At 46.2% G+C, this 15,110-nt stretch overlaps 1 protein-coding gene across 2 annotated transcripts; it reads left to right on the forward strand.

The window, feature by feature from the left end:
• The first annotated feature begins 7,575 nt into the window (after positions 1–7,575).
• TM4SF19 (transmembrane 4 L six family member 19) lies at positions 7,576–12,647 on the forward strand. 2 transcript variants are annotated; one of them, XM_044384748.3, is made up of 4 exons: positions 7,576–7,776; positions 8,520–8,597; positions 11,273–11,442; positions 11,715–12,647. In XM_044384748.3, exons 1-4 carry the CDS (start codon positions 7,576–7,578, stop codon positions 11,893–11,895), a joined length of 630 nt encoding a protein of 209 aa, XP_044240683.1. In that variant the 3' UTR covers positions 11,896–12,647. The 2 variants fall into 2 exon arrangements, with proteins under 2 accessions (XP_044240683.1, XP_044240688.1); XM_044384753.3 differs by lacking the exon at positions 8,520–8,597 and having other exon boundaries at positions 11,715–12,641.
• Positions 12,648–15,110: the final 2,463 nt, after the last annotated feature.

A 15,110-nucleotide genomic window follows, 5' to 3' on the forward strand; every position in this document is an offset into this window, starting at 1 on the left:
AAGCTATTTCTCATGGTGCTGGTCTGACTCACTGAGACATTTTAACTCACGAGGCCATGCCTCCTGGTTCCTTCCTTCGAGTCACATGAAGATGAGCAGCGGGTGGGTCATCAGGAGAGGGCTCTCCAAGAGGAGAAGCGCTCCCTCAATGGAGGCCTGTGGGCTGTGGCGTGGGGGCGCGCACCCTCACACGCCGGCGCGCCCGCGGGCCTCCAGTATATACAGAGCCTCCCTGCCCTCCTGCAGAGTCCTGAGACCGGAGAGCCTCTGGCTGGCCCTGCGGGAGCCCCAGGGGCGCCGCGGGAGCACAGGCCTCCTCTGAAGACGGACTTCTTCCTCTCCCGCCCTGATTCCTGCCCCTGGACGCAGGTAAGCGGCCACGAAAGGCCCAGCGGGCAGGTGGCCAGGGAACAGTAGGGCCTACGGGCCAGGAGCATAGACTTGCGACTCTGCTGAGCCCTGGCTCTGCCTCTGAGCCGCTGTGCGGCTTCAGGCACTTCACGTACCCTCACTTTGGCTCCGGTCTGTCAACTTTGGGTTTCCACACCGCTTAGAATGCTTTCCCCTCCCCACGTGTGCCTGCGGAATGCCTTGTAGTCAGTGAAGTTTGAGGCTGGGCAGCACACCTTCTGCAGGACAAGATCAGGGGATCCCGGGGTGCTTCCGTGACACCCTCAGTCGGCCGCCTCTGCTCAGCACTTGCTTTGTGCCTTGTCAGTGACCCCATTAGGCTTTAAGCTCCTCAAGAAGAGACAGCGTCTCTGGTTCACCGTGGCATCTCCAGCTCCTGGCATCGGGACTGGCAGAAAGCAGTCACTTACACGTAATGCGCATTGACTGATGAAGGGGTAAAGGAAAGGCCGTCTAGGTGACAGGGTGAGGTGGAGGCACACAAAGAATTTGCAGTCACTTCCTCCAGATGCCTTAGCTGATCACTCCGACCGTTGCCTAGACATCCGGCCGAGGATTTGGGCGCCCAGCCAGGATCTCAGGTTAGAACTGGGCCTCCCCCAAAGCCCGGTTTTAAGGTTTTACTTTATGATCCTGCTTATCTCTTCAGAGATGAAATTAGCCAACCTCTTGGCTCATCTCCTGGCTCGCATTTGTGCAAGTGTTTCTCAAAATGTTGTGCTTTCTTACGGAACAAAGTCAGGGAGAGGAAGTGAAATGCAAACCAGTTTGAATCAGTGGGAAAAGCACAGCAAGAGCGTTAGCAGGAGGTTAGTGGACAGCCGGCTTGCTCTGAGCTCCACTCGTCCCAAAGGCCATGCTCAACTTTTTTTTTTTTTTAAAGATTTTATTTATTTATTTGACAGAGAGAGAGACAGCCAGCAAGAGAGGGAACACAAGCAGGGGGAGTGGGAGAGGAAGAAGCAGGCTTCCAGCGGAGCAGGGAGCTCGACGTGGGGCTCGATCCCAGGACCCTGGGATCACGCCCTGAGCCGAAGGCAGATGCCTAACGACTGAGCCACCCAGGCACCCCCGTGCTCAACTTCTTAATTTCCCCTCTGCGTGTTTATATTTTTTCGTTTCCCTTATAAAACTCTTTTCCTGATGGAAAACTTCCATAGAGGAGATTGTCAGGGGGGTTCGGTTTGGTTATCTACATCTAGACAGGCCTTCCTATGCGTCGGGGGGACCTGAAGGCGGCCGAAGGTACTCCTGAACAAAACTCCCCCCGGCCCGCAGTCTCCAGCTCTTGTTTGAAAGTCAACCTGCACACAGGTCCTTACTTGGGCCGGTGAGAGAATGGCAGTCATCTGGGAGGGGGTGAGGGTTAAAGTCGTTTACTTGCTAACACCCTGGATTGGTTAATTGGCTCCAACACGGAGACACAGCGAGAGCCCTGCGCTGGAGGACCGGACAGTCTGGGGGGGAGGCTGCCCAGACATGCACTTACACCCCAAACGTTGGTGGGCAGACTGTGGGGAGGATCGTTTTCCTGCAGGTGCCCTGTCTCCTGACGGCAGGGCCCCTTCCTCACCCTGAGGGCCCGACGCCTAGGACTGAGCAGCCAGTACTTCCGGAAGAGAGGCCTGTCATGGGCCAGCTGGGCAAAGGCAGTCGGGAGCAAACACAGCTTGCCTCCTGATCCCTGGGGTAAGGGTCACTGTTCTTCATATCCTTCCCCCACTCTCCCAACGCGTGCCCCCTGTCCTGGAGGCCCGAACTTACTTCCGGGGGGGGGGGAGTTCCTTTATTCCCTGTGAGAAAAATGGCTTAGAGAGCAACTACCCTGTGGAGAGGGCACACAGAGCAGGCCGCTCGCCACACTCCGACAGCAGCAGCTGCAGCAGGAGCTTCCCTGTCGGGTCGGGAGGAGTTGCAGGAAGTGAGCGTGGACTCTGGGATTAGGGGAAGCGAAGATCACTGAAGGCCGCGGGGGCACGAGCCTGCCACCAGCCCAACGGCCTGCTCAGCGCTGTCTGGCCCCAGTCTCTTCACCGGAAGACAGACGGACAACGCGAGGCTAATCAAGTTTTCGTTCTTAAAAATTGAGTTCCTAAGTTGTAAAACTGTTTTAAAAAAGTATGATAAAAATAAAAATTCAGGATAGTCATTTTAGGAAGGAATTCAGGAAACTATGTAGGGCTTCAATAATATTAGCAGTAACGACCTGTTTTGTAAGCTGGTTGTAGTTACACGGGTGTTGTTTAATTTTTCCATACAGTGTATAAGTACAAATATGTACCCTATGTTTACTTCTTTAAACTCTGAAATATTTTATTTTATTTATTTTATTTTTATTTTTTTTAAAGATTTTATTTATTTATTCGACAGGAAAGAGACAGCCAGTGAGAGAGGGAACACAAGCAGGGGGAGTGGGAGAGGAAGAAGCAGGCTCATAGCGGAGGAGCCTGATGTGGGGCTCGATCCCAGAACGCCGGGATCACGCCCTGAGCCGGAGGCAGACGCTTAACCGCTGCGCCACCCAGGCGCCCCTGAAATATTTTATTACATACGTATGTGTAAAAGAGAGATGGGGAGCTCTGGTTCACACGTATTTTCTTTCTTTCTTTCTTTCTTTCTTTCTTTCTTTTTTCTTTCTTTTTTAAAGATTTTATTTATTCATTCGACAGAGATAGAGACAGCCAGCGAGAGAGGGAACACAAGCAGGGGGAGTGGGAGAGGAAGAAGCAGGCTCCCAGCGGAGGAGCCTGATGTGGGGCTCGATCCCGGAATGCAGGGATCACGCCCTGAGCCGGAGGCAGACGCTTAACAACTGCACCACCCAGGCGCCCCCACACGTATTTTCTGATTATACGCAAAATAACGTGTTGGGAGGGGAGTGCCAAGAGTCTTAGGTCAGACAGACTTACCTGAATCGAAAAGCAGCAACAGTCAACTTCTTGGGGATGTCAAGGCACTGATTGTTTTCAGATCCATGTTGACACAAGTCTACCCAAATATCACCAGTCCTACTGTAATTCACTTTTAGAAAAACGATAAGAAAATAAATGAATAAATAAATAAATAAATAATTTTTTAAAAAAGAAAAATAAAATAAATAAAATAATTTAAAAAAAAAGAAAAATGGCAAGGAGTTCATGTATCAGTGAAAATTTAAAAAGGAGAAATGGCAGCCTCCTGGGGGGCTCAGTCATTAAGCGATTGCCTTTGGCTCAGGTCATGATCTCAGGGTCCTGGGATCGAGCCCCGCATCGAGCCCCGCATTGAGCCCCCTGCTCAGCCGGACACCTACTTCTCCCTCTTCCACTCCCCCTGCTTGGGTTCCCTCTCTCGCTGGCTCTCTGTCAAATAAATAAATAAAATCTTAAAAAAAAAAAAAAAAGGAGAAATGGCTGTAAGCGAAGGTGTGGAGGAGGCATTTTACAATTTATCTAGATGAGACATTTAATTTTTCAATCCATTTCCTTGACATATAATTAAAACACAATAAAATTCACCAATTTTCAGAGCCCAGCTTGATGAGTGGTGTCAGTACATCTAGTTGTGTATTCACTACCAGAATCTAGATACAGAACACGTTTCCATGACCTCCAAAAGTTTCCTAATGCCCTTATATTAATCCCCTCTCCATTCCCCACCCCTGGTAGCCACGGATCTGCCTCCCATCACTAGTTTTGCCTTCTCTAGAATTTCATATGAGCAGAATCATAAGTGAGTAGTCTGTGCGATTGTTCCTGTAGTGCTTTGTCTCTGGCTTCTGTCATGTAGCCTAACGCTTTGAGATTCATCTGTGTGGTCGCACGTGTCAGTAGTTTCTGTTTTATTGCCTCATGGGGGAGCTCATTCGCACAGCTATACGACAGTTTATTCACTTATTGATGAACATTTGAGTTATTTCTCATGTTTTTAAAGATTTTATTTATTTATTTTAGAGAGAGAGTGAGCAAGAGAGAGAGCACAAGCCAGGGGGAGAGGCAGAGGGAGAAGCAGACTCCCCGCTGAGCAGGGAGCTGGAGAAGGGGCTCGATCCCAGAACCCTGGCATCATGACCTGAGCTGAGGGCAGATGCTTAACCGACTGAGCCACCCAGCCACCCGTATTTCTCATTTTTTAATTGATTTTGTTTTATCCTGGTAAAATGTATATATCATAAAATTTATCTTAACCATTTTAAAGTGTACAATGTAATGGCATTAACTGCACTCAAAATGTTGTGTAACCATCACCACTATCTATTCCTCAAATTCTTTCATCACCCCAAACAGAAACTCTGTAACCATTAAACAATAACTCCCCATTCCTCCACTCCTGGTCCCTGGTAACCACTGATCTACTTTCTGTCTCTACCAATGTGCCTACTCTGGATATTTCATGTAAGTGAAATCACATGGTATTTGTCTGGCTTATTTCATTTAGCACAGTGTTTTCAAGTTTCACCCATGTTGTAGCATGTTTCAGAACTTTTTTCCTTTTTATGGCTGAATATTTTTCCATCGTGTGCATATGCCACATTTCGTTTATCCATTTATCTGTTGGCGGACACTTAGGTTGTTTCCGTATTTCTAATTTGTAGTTATTATGACTAAAGCTGCTGTGGACGTTCAGGTCCTAATCTTTGTGTGGACGTGTGCTTTCCTTTTTCTTGGATAAATATGTAGAAGTGGAATTGCTTGATCATTTGGTAAGTAAATGTTTAACTTTATAAGACACTGCTGAGCTAATTTACGAAGTGGCTTGTACCGTTTGTATTCTCACTAGCTACCCAGGAGAGTTCTGGTTGTGCCACATCTTCACCAACACTTGGTATTGTCCAACTTTTGAACTGAAATGATTCTGGTGGGTGTGTCATAGGATCTTACGTTAGTTTTAACTTGCATTTCCTTATGTTTACGATGTTGAGCGTCTTTTCATGTTCTTAGCTGTCATCCATATATCTTCTTTTGTGGGATGAAATGAGGCGTCTGTTTAAATCTTTGTCCCATTTTTTAAAATCATCGTTTGTCTTATTATTATAGAGTTTTAAGAATTCTTCATGTAGTCTAGTTACAAGTCTGTTATCAGATGTGTATGTATTCACATTCACATACATATTTGCAAAATTTATGTTGTGAATATTTTCTCAGTCTATGGTTTCCTTCTTCATTTTCTTCATGGTGTCTTTTTTTTTTTTTTTTTTTTTTTAAGAGCGGGGAGATAGAGAGAGGTAGAGAGAGAGAGAATCTTAAGTGGGCTCCATACCCAGCTTCGAACCGGATATGGGGCTTGATCCTACAATCTTGAGATCATGACCTGAGCCAAAATTAAGAGTCGGATGTTTAACCAACTGAGCCACACAGGTGCCCCCATGGTGTCTTTTGAAAAGCAAATTAATTTTGAAGTAGTTTATTACTTTTATGGGTTGTACTTTTTGTCTTTTATCTACTAAATCGCCTAACTCAAGATCCTGGCTGGCATCTGGCTGGCTCAGTCTGTGGAGCGTGTGACTGTTGATCTCGGGGTTGTGGGTTTGAGCCCCATGTTGGATGGAGAGATTACTTAAAAATAAAATCTTTGAAAAAAAAATCCCAATGTTTTCTCCTTTGCTTTCTTCTAGAAATTTAGTAAGTTTAGGCCTAAGATTCATTTCTAACTAATTATTGACTATGGTTTGCAGTAATAATTATGGTATATTTTTGTTTTGCATATAGATTGTTCCAGCACTGTTTGAGACTATCCTTTTCCCACTGAAATAATATCTTTCTCAAAAGTCATTTGCTCATATGTGAATGTCTATTTCTGAATTCTCTAGTCTGTTCTAGTGGTCTGTATGTCTTTTTACACCAGCACTTTACTTTTTGTAACTTTACTGTAACTTTATAATGTCTTCAAATCACATGGTGTAGGTCTTCCAACTTTGTTCTTTTTCAAAAGTACTTTAGCTAATCTAGGACCTTAGGATTTCCATATAAATTTAAATTCAGTTTGTTAATTTCTACAAAACTGCTAGGATTTTGACTGAGATATATTGAATCCACACATCAATTTAGAGAGAATTGACGTGTTAATGTTAGTGAATCTTTTGATCCATGAATATGGTTTCTCTCTCCATTTATTTAGGTCTTTAGTTTTTCTCAGCAATATTTTGTTATTTTTAGTGTACAAGTCTTGCACATATTTTGTTGAATTTATCCACAAGTATTTTCTATTCTTATGCTATTTAAGTATTTATTTTTATTTTTTTGACGATTTTATTTATTTGAGTGAAAGAGAGAGCACGAGCCAGGTTAGGGGCAGAGGGAGAAGCAGACACCCCACTGAGCAGGGAGCCAGATGCGGTGCTCAATTCCAGGACTCCAGGATCATGACCAGAGCCAAAGGCAGATGCCTCACTGAGGAGCCACCCAGGAGCTTCTAAATATTGTTTTTTAAATTTTTACAATTTATCATTGCTTGCATATAGCAATACAAGAGAATCTTTGTGTATTAATTTTTTATTCTGTAACTTGCTAAACTCACCTATTAGTTCTAGTAATTTTTTGATAGATTCCTTTGGATTTTCTTTTTCGTTTTTTTTTAAAGATTTTATTTATTTATTTGACAAAGAGAGACAGCCAGCGAGAGAGGGAACACAAGCAGGGGGAGTGGGAGAGGAAGAAGCAGGCTCCTAGCGGAGGAGCCTGATGTGGGGCTCGATCCCCTAACGCCGGGATCACGCCCTGAGCCGAAGGCAGACGCTTAATGACTGCGCCACCCAGGCGCCCCCTATCTGTATGACTTCTGCTTCTTTTTATTTTCTTATTGCACTGGATAGGACTTCCTGTACTACTGAATGGAAGTGGTGATAGTGGATATCTTTAAAGTGACATCTTTTAAAGAGGAAGGATGACACCTTTAAACATTTTTTCCTGTCCAAATAGAAATAATCACTGGCTGTATAGAGGTATAAGCAAAATATGATCGGATGAGTGGGGGTTGGCAGAAAATGGAGCAATTAAATCCTATCACTCAGGGACTATTTATAAAAGGCAAAGTTTTTCAGCAAGTTCTTTGGATCTTCTTGATCTGACCTGGGGAGGTGAAAGTATCTGTAGTCTCTTCCCCCCACCCCACCCTTGCTATGGGTGTTCCCCTTCCTGATGTTTCCAGCAACAGAGGTACCATGACTCTCCATCCATTGGTTCCAGGATGCTGTCCTCTCCTGATGTGATGGCATGCTCACGGACCTGCTCCCGCATCCTGGGGCTGAGCCTTGGGACTACTGCCCTGTTTGCTGCTGGAGCCAACTTGGTGCTCCTTTTTCCTAACTGGGATGTGACCTACCTGTTGAGGGGCCTCGTTGGCAGGCATGCCATGCTGGGCTCTGGGCTCTGGGGAGGAGGCCTTATGGTAAGTGTTTGGAGTTCCTTGGGTGTGAACTTCCCAAACACCCCTCAGGTTGGAGCAGGGAGGTGGTAGGGGAGTAGTGTTTTGGTTCTTTGCAAGGATGCTTGATCTTGGGGGTGCCTGGCTGGCTTAATTGGTAGAGCATGTGACTCTTGATCTCAAGGTTGTGAGTTCAAGCCCCATGTTGGGTGTAGAGATTACTTAAAAGTAAAATCTTAAAGATTTTATTTATTTACTAGAGAGAGAGACAGAAATCACAGAAGGAGAGGGAGAGGGAGAGGGAGAAGCAGACTCCCTGCTGAGCAGGGAGCCTGACGCAGGGCTTGATCCCAGGACCCCAGGATCATGACCTGAGTTGAAGGCAGACACCCAACTGACTGAGCCACCCAGGTGCCCCAACTTAAAAATAAAATCTTAAAAAAAAAAAAAAAAGAATGCTTCATCTAGCAAGCTGGTCTTGGGTCTATAGCAATTCCAAGGAATAGGAGACTCTAGGAAGACTTATCAAGTCTTGCTGCTGGACTTTGGCTTGGGACTAGAAGGCTGGGTGTAAATGTTGCCGTCCAGAGAGTCAGATCAGGCTAGTCATCCAATTGGGTCCTGCCAGTCAAAGCCAAACCCTCTGGGAAAGCTAGGATCATCAATTCCTTGTGAGGTGTCCAACCGATCTATTTCAACAGCCACAGGTGGCAGCTAGAAATGTCGATTACCCAATCTCTTCTTACCATTCTTTTCTCCTCTCCCAGGTACTCACTGCAGCTACCCTCATCTCCTTGATGGGCTGGAGATATGGCTGCTTCAGTAAGAGTGGGCCCTGCCGAAGTGTAAGCACCAGATTCTACTCTTCTAATACCTAGAATGTCCCCACGTTCTATTACTCTACAGGCAGAGTGGTAAAGAGGCAATTTCAGTCTTGGGGCTTGAAGTTAGGTTCTGACTGTATCGCTTAATAGCCCCAAGCTGTTGGGCAAGTTCCTTAACCTTTCTGAGCCTCATCTATAAATGGGAGTGAAGAGGATCAAGTTAAGGGAGTAAGTGCTTAATGAGCCAGAAATGTCTACAAACCTGTGAGGAACTGCTACTATTATTTTTAGCCTATTGAACAATGTGGACATGAGTTAAGTGCACTGCAGTCACGTGTCATTGATAGAAAATTTCCTGGGGCGCCTGGCTGGCTCAGTGGGTGGAGCATGTGCTCAGTTTCCAGGTCATGAGTTCAAGCCCCACGTTGGGCATGGAGTCTACTTAAAAAGAAAAAAGAAAGAAAAAGAAAAAAGAAAATTTCTTGGTTATTTTGTTTAATTTTTCTTAGAGTTGGAAGCTTTTCCAGAAATCATCTAATGACTAGATTCTAGCCTAACCCCTCCATTTTACAGAAAATGAAACTGGGGCCCAGAGTAAATTTGCACTGATCAACTGCAGTGGCATTCATATATATCTGAAAAATCTCCGTACATAGACAGTGTAAGCTATATTGCTTACATGAATCATGACACATGAATCTGCAGCCTCCTTACAGTAACTCTACAGCCTACTTTGATATCTGCAGCCCACGTATTGGGAACCCCACTGATTCAGAATTGTATGTTAAAGAAATATAAACACCCACGCATTTCATTCACTATCTGTTCTCAGTCTTTTCTGGTTTTCCCCTAGGCAAGTGAGTGGTTCTCAGACTTGAGTGTGCATCAGAATCCCTGCAGGGTTTGGTAAAACAGATTGCTGGCCCCACCCCCAGATTTTCTTTCTTTCCTTCTTTCCTTTTCTTCTCTTTCCTTTCCTTTTCTTTCTTTCTTTCTTTCTTTCTTTCTTTCTTTCTTTCTTTCTTTCTTTCTTTTTCTTCCTTCCTTCCTTCCTTCCTTCTCTCCTCTCCTCTCCTCTCCTCTCCTCTCCTCTCCTCTCCTCTCCCCTCCTCTCCTTTCCTAAAAATATACTGTCTGAGGAAAGGAGAAGGTAGGAGAGACAGGAAAGTTGACTTTATTTTATTTATTCATTTTTTTAGAGGTGGGGGAGGAGCAGAGAGACAGGGAGAGAGAGAATCTTAAACAGGCTCCAAGCTCAGCACAGAGCGCAACGCAGGGCTCGATCTCACAACCCTGAGATCATGACCTGAGGGCAAATCAAGGGTCAGATGCTTAACCAACTGAGCCACCCAGGCGCTCCAGCCCCAGCTTTTCTGGTTCAGAAGGTGGGTGAAGCGGGAAGTTGTGCATTTCTAACAAGTCTTCAGGTGATGTGATGCTGCCAGGGCCGGGACCCCATTCTGAGCATTTCCCGGGCCCCTCCCGAGCTCCAAACCAGCTTGACATTGTGGGAAAAGGACTCCATGATTCTATATAAAAACTATATCTATGTTTTATTAAACAAGTTTAAATATGTATTCTTTCAAAGGGAGAAAACAACCTAGTATTCTGAGAAAAAAGCCAATTTAAAAGCAAGCTAGACTCCTGCCAATGAAATGAACTTACGGTTATCTTTGTGGAGGGAAGCGAGCGGTGCACAGACCAAGTGCCGTGACAGAATAGGAGTACCTCCCTAGCTGACTGCGGTTCCTCTCTGTCTCTGTCTCCCTCCCTCCCTCCCTGCTTTTCTACATCCTTCCCTCTTTCCTCCCTTGTTTCCTTTCATGCTTGATTTGAGAAAGAGAGGAATCAGGGGTAGGAGCTTGGAACTTTTGAGAATACAGCTTTTCCTTAAAAGAGTCAGAAATGCTCATGCGGGGGCACCTGGGTGGCTCAGTTGGTTAAGCGTCTGCCTTCGGCTCAGGTCATGGTCCCAGGGTCCTGGGATTGAGCCCCATATCGGGCTCCCTGCTCAGTGGGGAGCCTGCTTCTCCCTCTCCCTCTATTTGCTGCTCCCCCTGCTTGTACTGTCTTTGTCTTGTCAAATAAAAAAATAAAATTAAAAAAAAATTAAAAAATAGTAAAAAAGAAATGGGCATGTGATGACCATCCAACCCTTCTACCCACAGGCTGTGTAAAACCTCTTTTTTAAGACTTATTTATTTATTTGAGAGAGAGCAAGTGTGCATGAGTGGGAGGGGGTAGAGGGAGAAGGAGAATATTAAGCAGACTACACGCTTAGTGTGGAGCTCGACATGGGGCTCGATCTCACAACCCTTGAGATCATGACCTGAGCCAAAATCAAGAGTCAGTAACTGACTGAGCCGCCCAAGTGGCCCCTGAGTGTAAAAGATTTTGATGCCAAACTGTTGAGAAGCTCTGGAGAGCCTACTGGGTCAGGGAGACCCAGGTCCAAGTGCCACTGCTTCCCCCTTCTCAGTGCTTTCTCTCCCAAGCCTTCCTGGCTCTACCTGCTGACCCCCTCATCAGCCACTCTGCCTTGGTTATGCTTTAAAGGAGGCGCCTGGGGCAGCGTTATCCCCCATGTGGTATGATGGAGAAGAGCCTGAGTGCCAGAGAAGCTAAACTTGTCCAGATCACCCCATCACCTGGTCATGACCTCATCTCACCTCATGGCTTCTTCCCTCCCTCTACAGATGCTCACTGCTCTGCTGTCCAGTAGCCTGGCTTTTCTTGGAGCCTTGATTTGCTTTATCACTTCCGGAGTAGCCCTGAAAGATGGTCCATTTTGCATGTTTGATGTCTCATCCTTCAATCAGACACAAGCTTGGAAATATGGTTACCCATTCCAAGACTTGCATAACAGGTAAATGGATGGAGACTTGGATTTTCAGTCTTTTCAGAGAGACAAAGACAGACAGAAAGACACACATGGACTACAAACTCCTCTTGGTCACGTGTTCTAGCATCTCCCTTCTCTGATGCTGGGCATTTTGCAGATGCAGCAACAATAGTCACCCTCAAGAGTCCAGGCCTATGACCTTGGCTGGGGGAGGCCCCAGGTTTCTATTGAAGTTGCTTACTTGGCTTTTCTTAACTTATTCCTCAAACCCTGGTCTCCTTTTTCTTTTGGGATAGGAATTATTTGTATGACCATTCACTCTGGAACTCTGTCTGCCTGGAGCCTTCTAAAGCTGTCATTTGGCACGTGTCCTTCTTCTCCACCCTTCTGTGCATCAGCCTTCTCCAGATTCTCCTGGTGGTCATTCATTTCATCAACAGCTTCCTGGGCCTTTTCTGCAGCCTCTGTGAGAAGTGATAGGGAATGCCCTTGCACACGTGAGAGTTTTCCTCAAAAGCTGCCTTGAATCCCCTCTGCAGTACGGATGGTAAACAAACTTTCCTTTTAGGTATCCCTGTAGTGATAATAACAGTAATGATACCTTGCACATATGCTGAATGACATATGCATTTTAAATCACATTGTAAACTGCAAGATGATATATTAGTAGAAGGAATGATGAAGTCATTTTTATCGTGCAGGAACTTACAGTTCATAAAATACCCTCCAGCCATGGTCACATTTCAGCCTCTCCACAACTCCATAAAACTGGCCACACATCACCAATATAGGAGTTGAGGCTCCTAGACCATAAGGACTTGCTGCCTAAAAGCACTCAACCAGGTTAAGGCAAAGTCAGTACCTGAGCTCTTATCTTCCAAAGTCATGTTCACCCATTGTTATGGATTGAATTGTGTGTCCTCAAAACTCATAGGTTGAAGCCTTAACCCCCAACGTGACTATGTTTGTAGAGAGAACCTTTAAGAAGGTAATCAAGGTTAAACGAGCTCATAAGGGTAGGACCCTAATCCAGTAGGACTGGCATCCTTATAAGAAGAGGATGAGATACCAGATCTCTCTGTCCACACAAGCACAGAAGAAGAGGCCACAAGCACAGCCAGAAGGTGGCCCCCTACAAGCCAAGGAGAGGGCCCTCAATAGAAATCAACCTTGTTGGTACCTTCATGTTGGAACTTCCAGCCTCCAGAAAATAAAGGTCTGTGGTTTGAGCCACTCCGTCTGTAGTGTTTTGTTATGGCGGCCATATGATTATGATGATTAACTCACCAATGTTCTTCTCTTGAGTGTTCAGTGTGGTTCAGTAAGTGCTATACACTGGCGTATCCACTGTGCGGCTGGCACTGCTGTGTGTGCAGTGGATCCAAAGATGACCGAGACATGGTCCTTGACCTTGGACCCTGCCTTGTCCTTGAAGAGCTCATGATCAGGTTAGGGGAACAAACACATCTACGAACAATTTAAATGTCCTATGGTAAGGGCCATGTTAGAGGTCAACAGGACGTAGAGTGAGTTCAGAGGAACAGTGACCTTCCAAGGAGAGGGTCTGTGAGAAATCAAGGAAGGCACCCCTTGTGCCTGAGCTGATTCTTGAAATAGTTAACCCAGCAAAGAGGGGACGAAGGGATTCTCCAGCAGAGGAAACAGCACAGTCTAAGGCATGGAGGGGAGACACAGGATGGAGCGTGTGGAGAACCGTGGTGCCACAGTGGTTTCTCATGTGGTAGGTGGAGAGCAGAGCACCTCCTTCTCTCCCACTTCCGGATCATGGCTGGGAGGTAGTGCTGGATGGTGAGTTGAGTCAGGAATGGGGTGAAGGAGATCCGGGTGGGAAAGTCTGATGGGCAGGGCACAGGATGGAGCAGGCAGAAGCAGCCTGGGAAGAAACAGGAAGATGGGTACTGGCAAGAGAAGAGGTAGTGGACAGGTCCAGGGAATGAGTTAGAGAACCCTGGGCTGTGGAGCCACAGAGGGGACGAAGTCGGGAAGGGAGTGTGTGGGCCCAGGTGCTGCTGTATCCCAGGGACCCCAGCACTGTCCCAGGTCAGGAAGGAGCTGCTGAAGCACCAGATGCTTCCAGAATACAGGAATTCCTCCGTTACCAGGGGGAGGAAGGGCGGGGGGGGGGGGGGGAGGAGAGGAAAACAGGGGGGTGGGGAGGGGAATGGGTGAAGAGGGAGTTCTGCATTCATTCCACCATGGGCTCCATAGTCCTCCACACCTGGCTGTTGGCTGCCCTCTATGGGATTCCAGAGGATACCTGTATCTGCTTCCTTCTCCCCACATCCCAGGACTACCTCGCACTCAGAACAGGCTTTCACCCTGGTTTTTTCTCCTCAAACGAAAGCTACATCTGGCTCTTGGTTAGGCTTCCAGACAGGTCTTGGGCACAGGGGCTTATGTTAATCTGTTCATCAGGACAGTATTAACATTTTGTTAAGGAAAGAAGTTGTCTGCCCCTTACCTTGTGTATGCCTTCTTGAATATCATCATGGAATGAAGAGGACGTTGCCTTGTTTATGGTCCTCCTCAGAGAAAAGTAAGCCTGTCTTGGGAACAGGTTGTCCTTCAGCTTTCTGTTATAGCAATTGGTGCTCTATTTAGCCCATTGCTCCCCAGCCAAATCTGTTCACTCTTTAGGGCAAGGCCTAGGTTTTATTCACTTTTGTATCTCCAGCCCTTAGCACAGATGGAATAATAAAATGTTTATTGAATTAAATTGTGCATCTAATCTTCCTTTTTTAGTTGGACTGTAGTAGATAGGATGAGAGAAATAGTACTGAAGAAATCATAAAAGTCTGCATATTAGTAGTATGATTTCTTAAGGCTGGTGAAACAGCAAGGAGAAAATGCTATCAGCCCCTAGGAGACATTGGATTTCTGTGCCAGGTGAGTCTGTGGATGTATGACCACAGCCAATGATGGGACTGGTGCTGCTGAACCAAGGGGCAGCTAAACAGGGCATGGTTGAGGCAGCACTGAGCTGATGCTGGGTGCACACCTCGCCCCATGGTCCTTGCACAGACCCTGGTCTGCTGGCCAGTGCCAGGAGGAAGGTTCAGCAACCCAGCCAGATCATGAAAGGTCTTACTTGCAGTGAATGCTGGGGAGGTGGTCATAAGGAACCATTGAAAGATTTCAAGCAGAGCAGTGACAAAGGAAAGCCATTTGGGGACAATGTGAAGGGCAGACTGGGAAGGTGAAGTTCTGGGAATTTATTGGAGTCAGGGAGACCAATCTAAGCTACACTAACAAGAAAACACATTGTAAGCCAAAACCTGGAATAGTAAAATTAGTTGGTCTCTACTGGAACTTGCAAAGGTATACTTTTACAGAAACTACTCCCTTTCCATCTTAGAGGAGGAAGTTTTGCAGTTTGTTAACCCAACCAATAGGAAGCCTGGATGGATATTGGGGGAATTTCTTTTCCTGTTTTTTTTTTTAAAGATCTTATTTATTTATTGAGAGAGAGTGTGTGAGTGAGCAAGAGAGAGAGAGAGCACAAGCGAGGTGAGGGGCAGAGGGAGAGGGAGAAGTGGACTCCCCACTGAGCAGGGTGCTGGATGAGGGGCTGGATTCCAGGACCCTGGAATCATGACCTGAGCAGAAGGCAGACACTTAACTGACCGAGCCACCCAGGCGCCCCTTTCCCTACGTTTTGAAGCTGGTAGAGT

Source organism: Ursus arctos, unplaced genomic scaffold (assembly GCF_023065955.2).
Source record: "Ursus arctos isolate Adak ecotype North America unplaced genomic scaffold, UrsArc2.0 scaffold_4, whole genome shotgun sequence".
Lineage (NCBI taxonomy): Eukaryota > Metazoa > Chordata > Mammalia > Carnivora > Ursidae > Ursus > Ursus arctos.

Excerpts from the sequence above, each read along its gene's own strand:
- TM4SF19 (XM_044384748.3), top strand. The coding sequence starts at position 7,576 with ATGCTGTCCTCTCCTGATGTGATGGCATGCTCACGGACCTGCTCCCGC. Across the intron at positions 8,598-11,272 it reads AGAGTGGGCCCTGCCGAAGT|ATGCTCACTGCTCTGCTGTC; the intron begins GTAAGCACCAGA and ends CTCCCTCTACAG. Across the intron at positions 11,443-11,714 it reads TTCCAAGACTTGCATAACAG|GAATTATTTGTATGACCATT; the intron begins GTAAATGGATGG and ends CTTTTGGGATAG.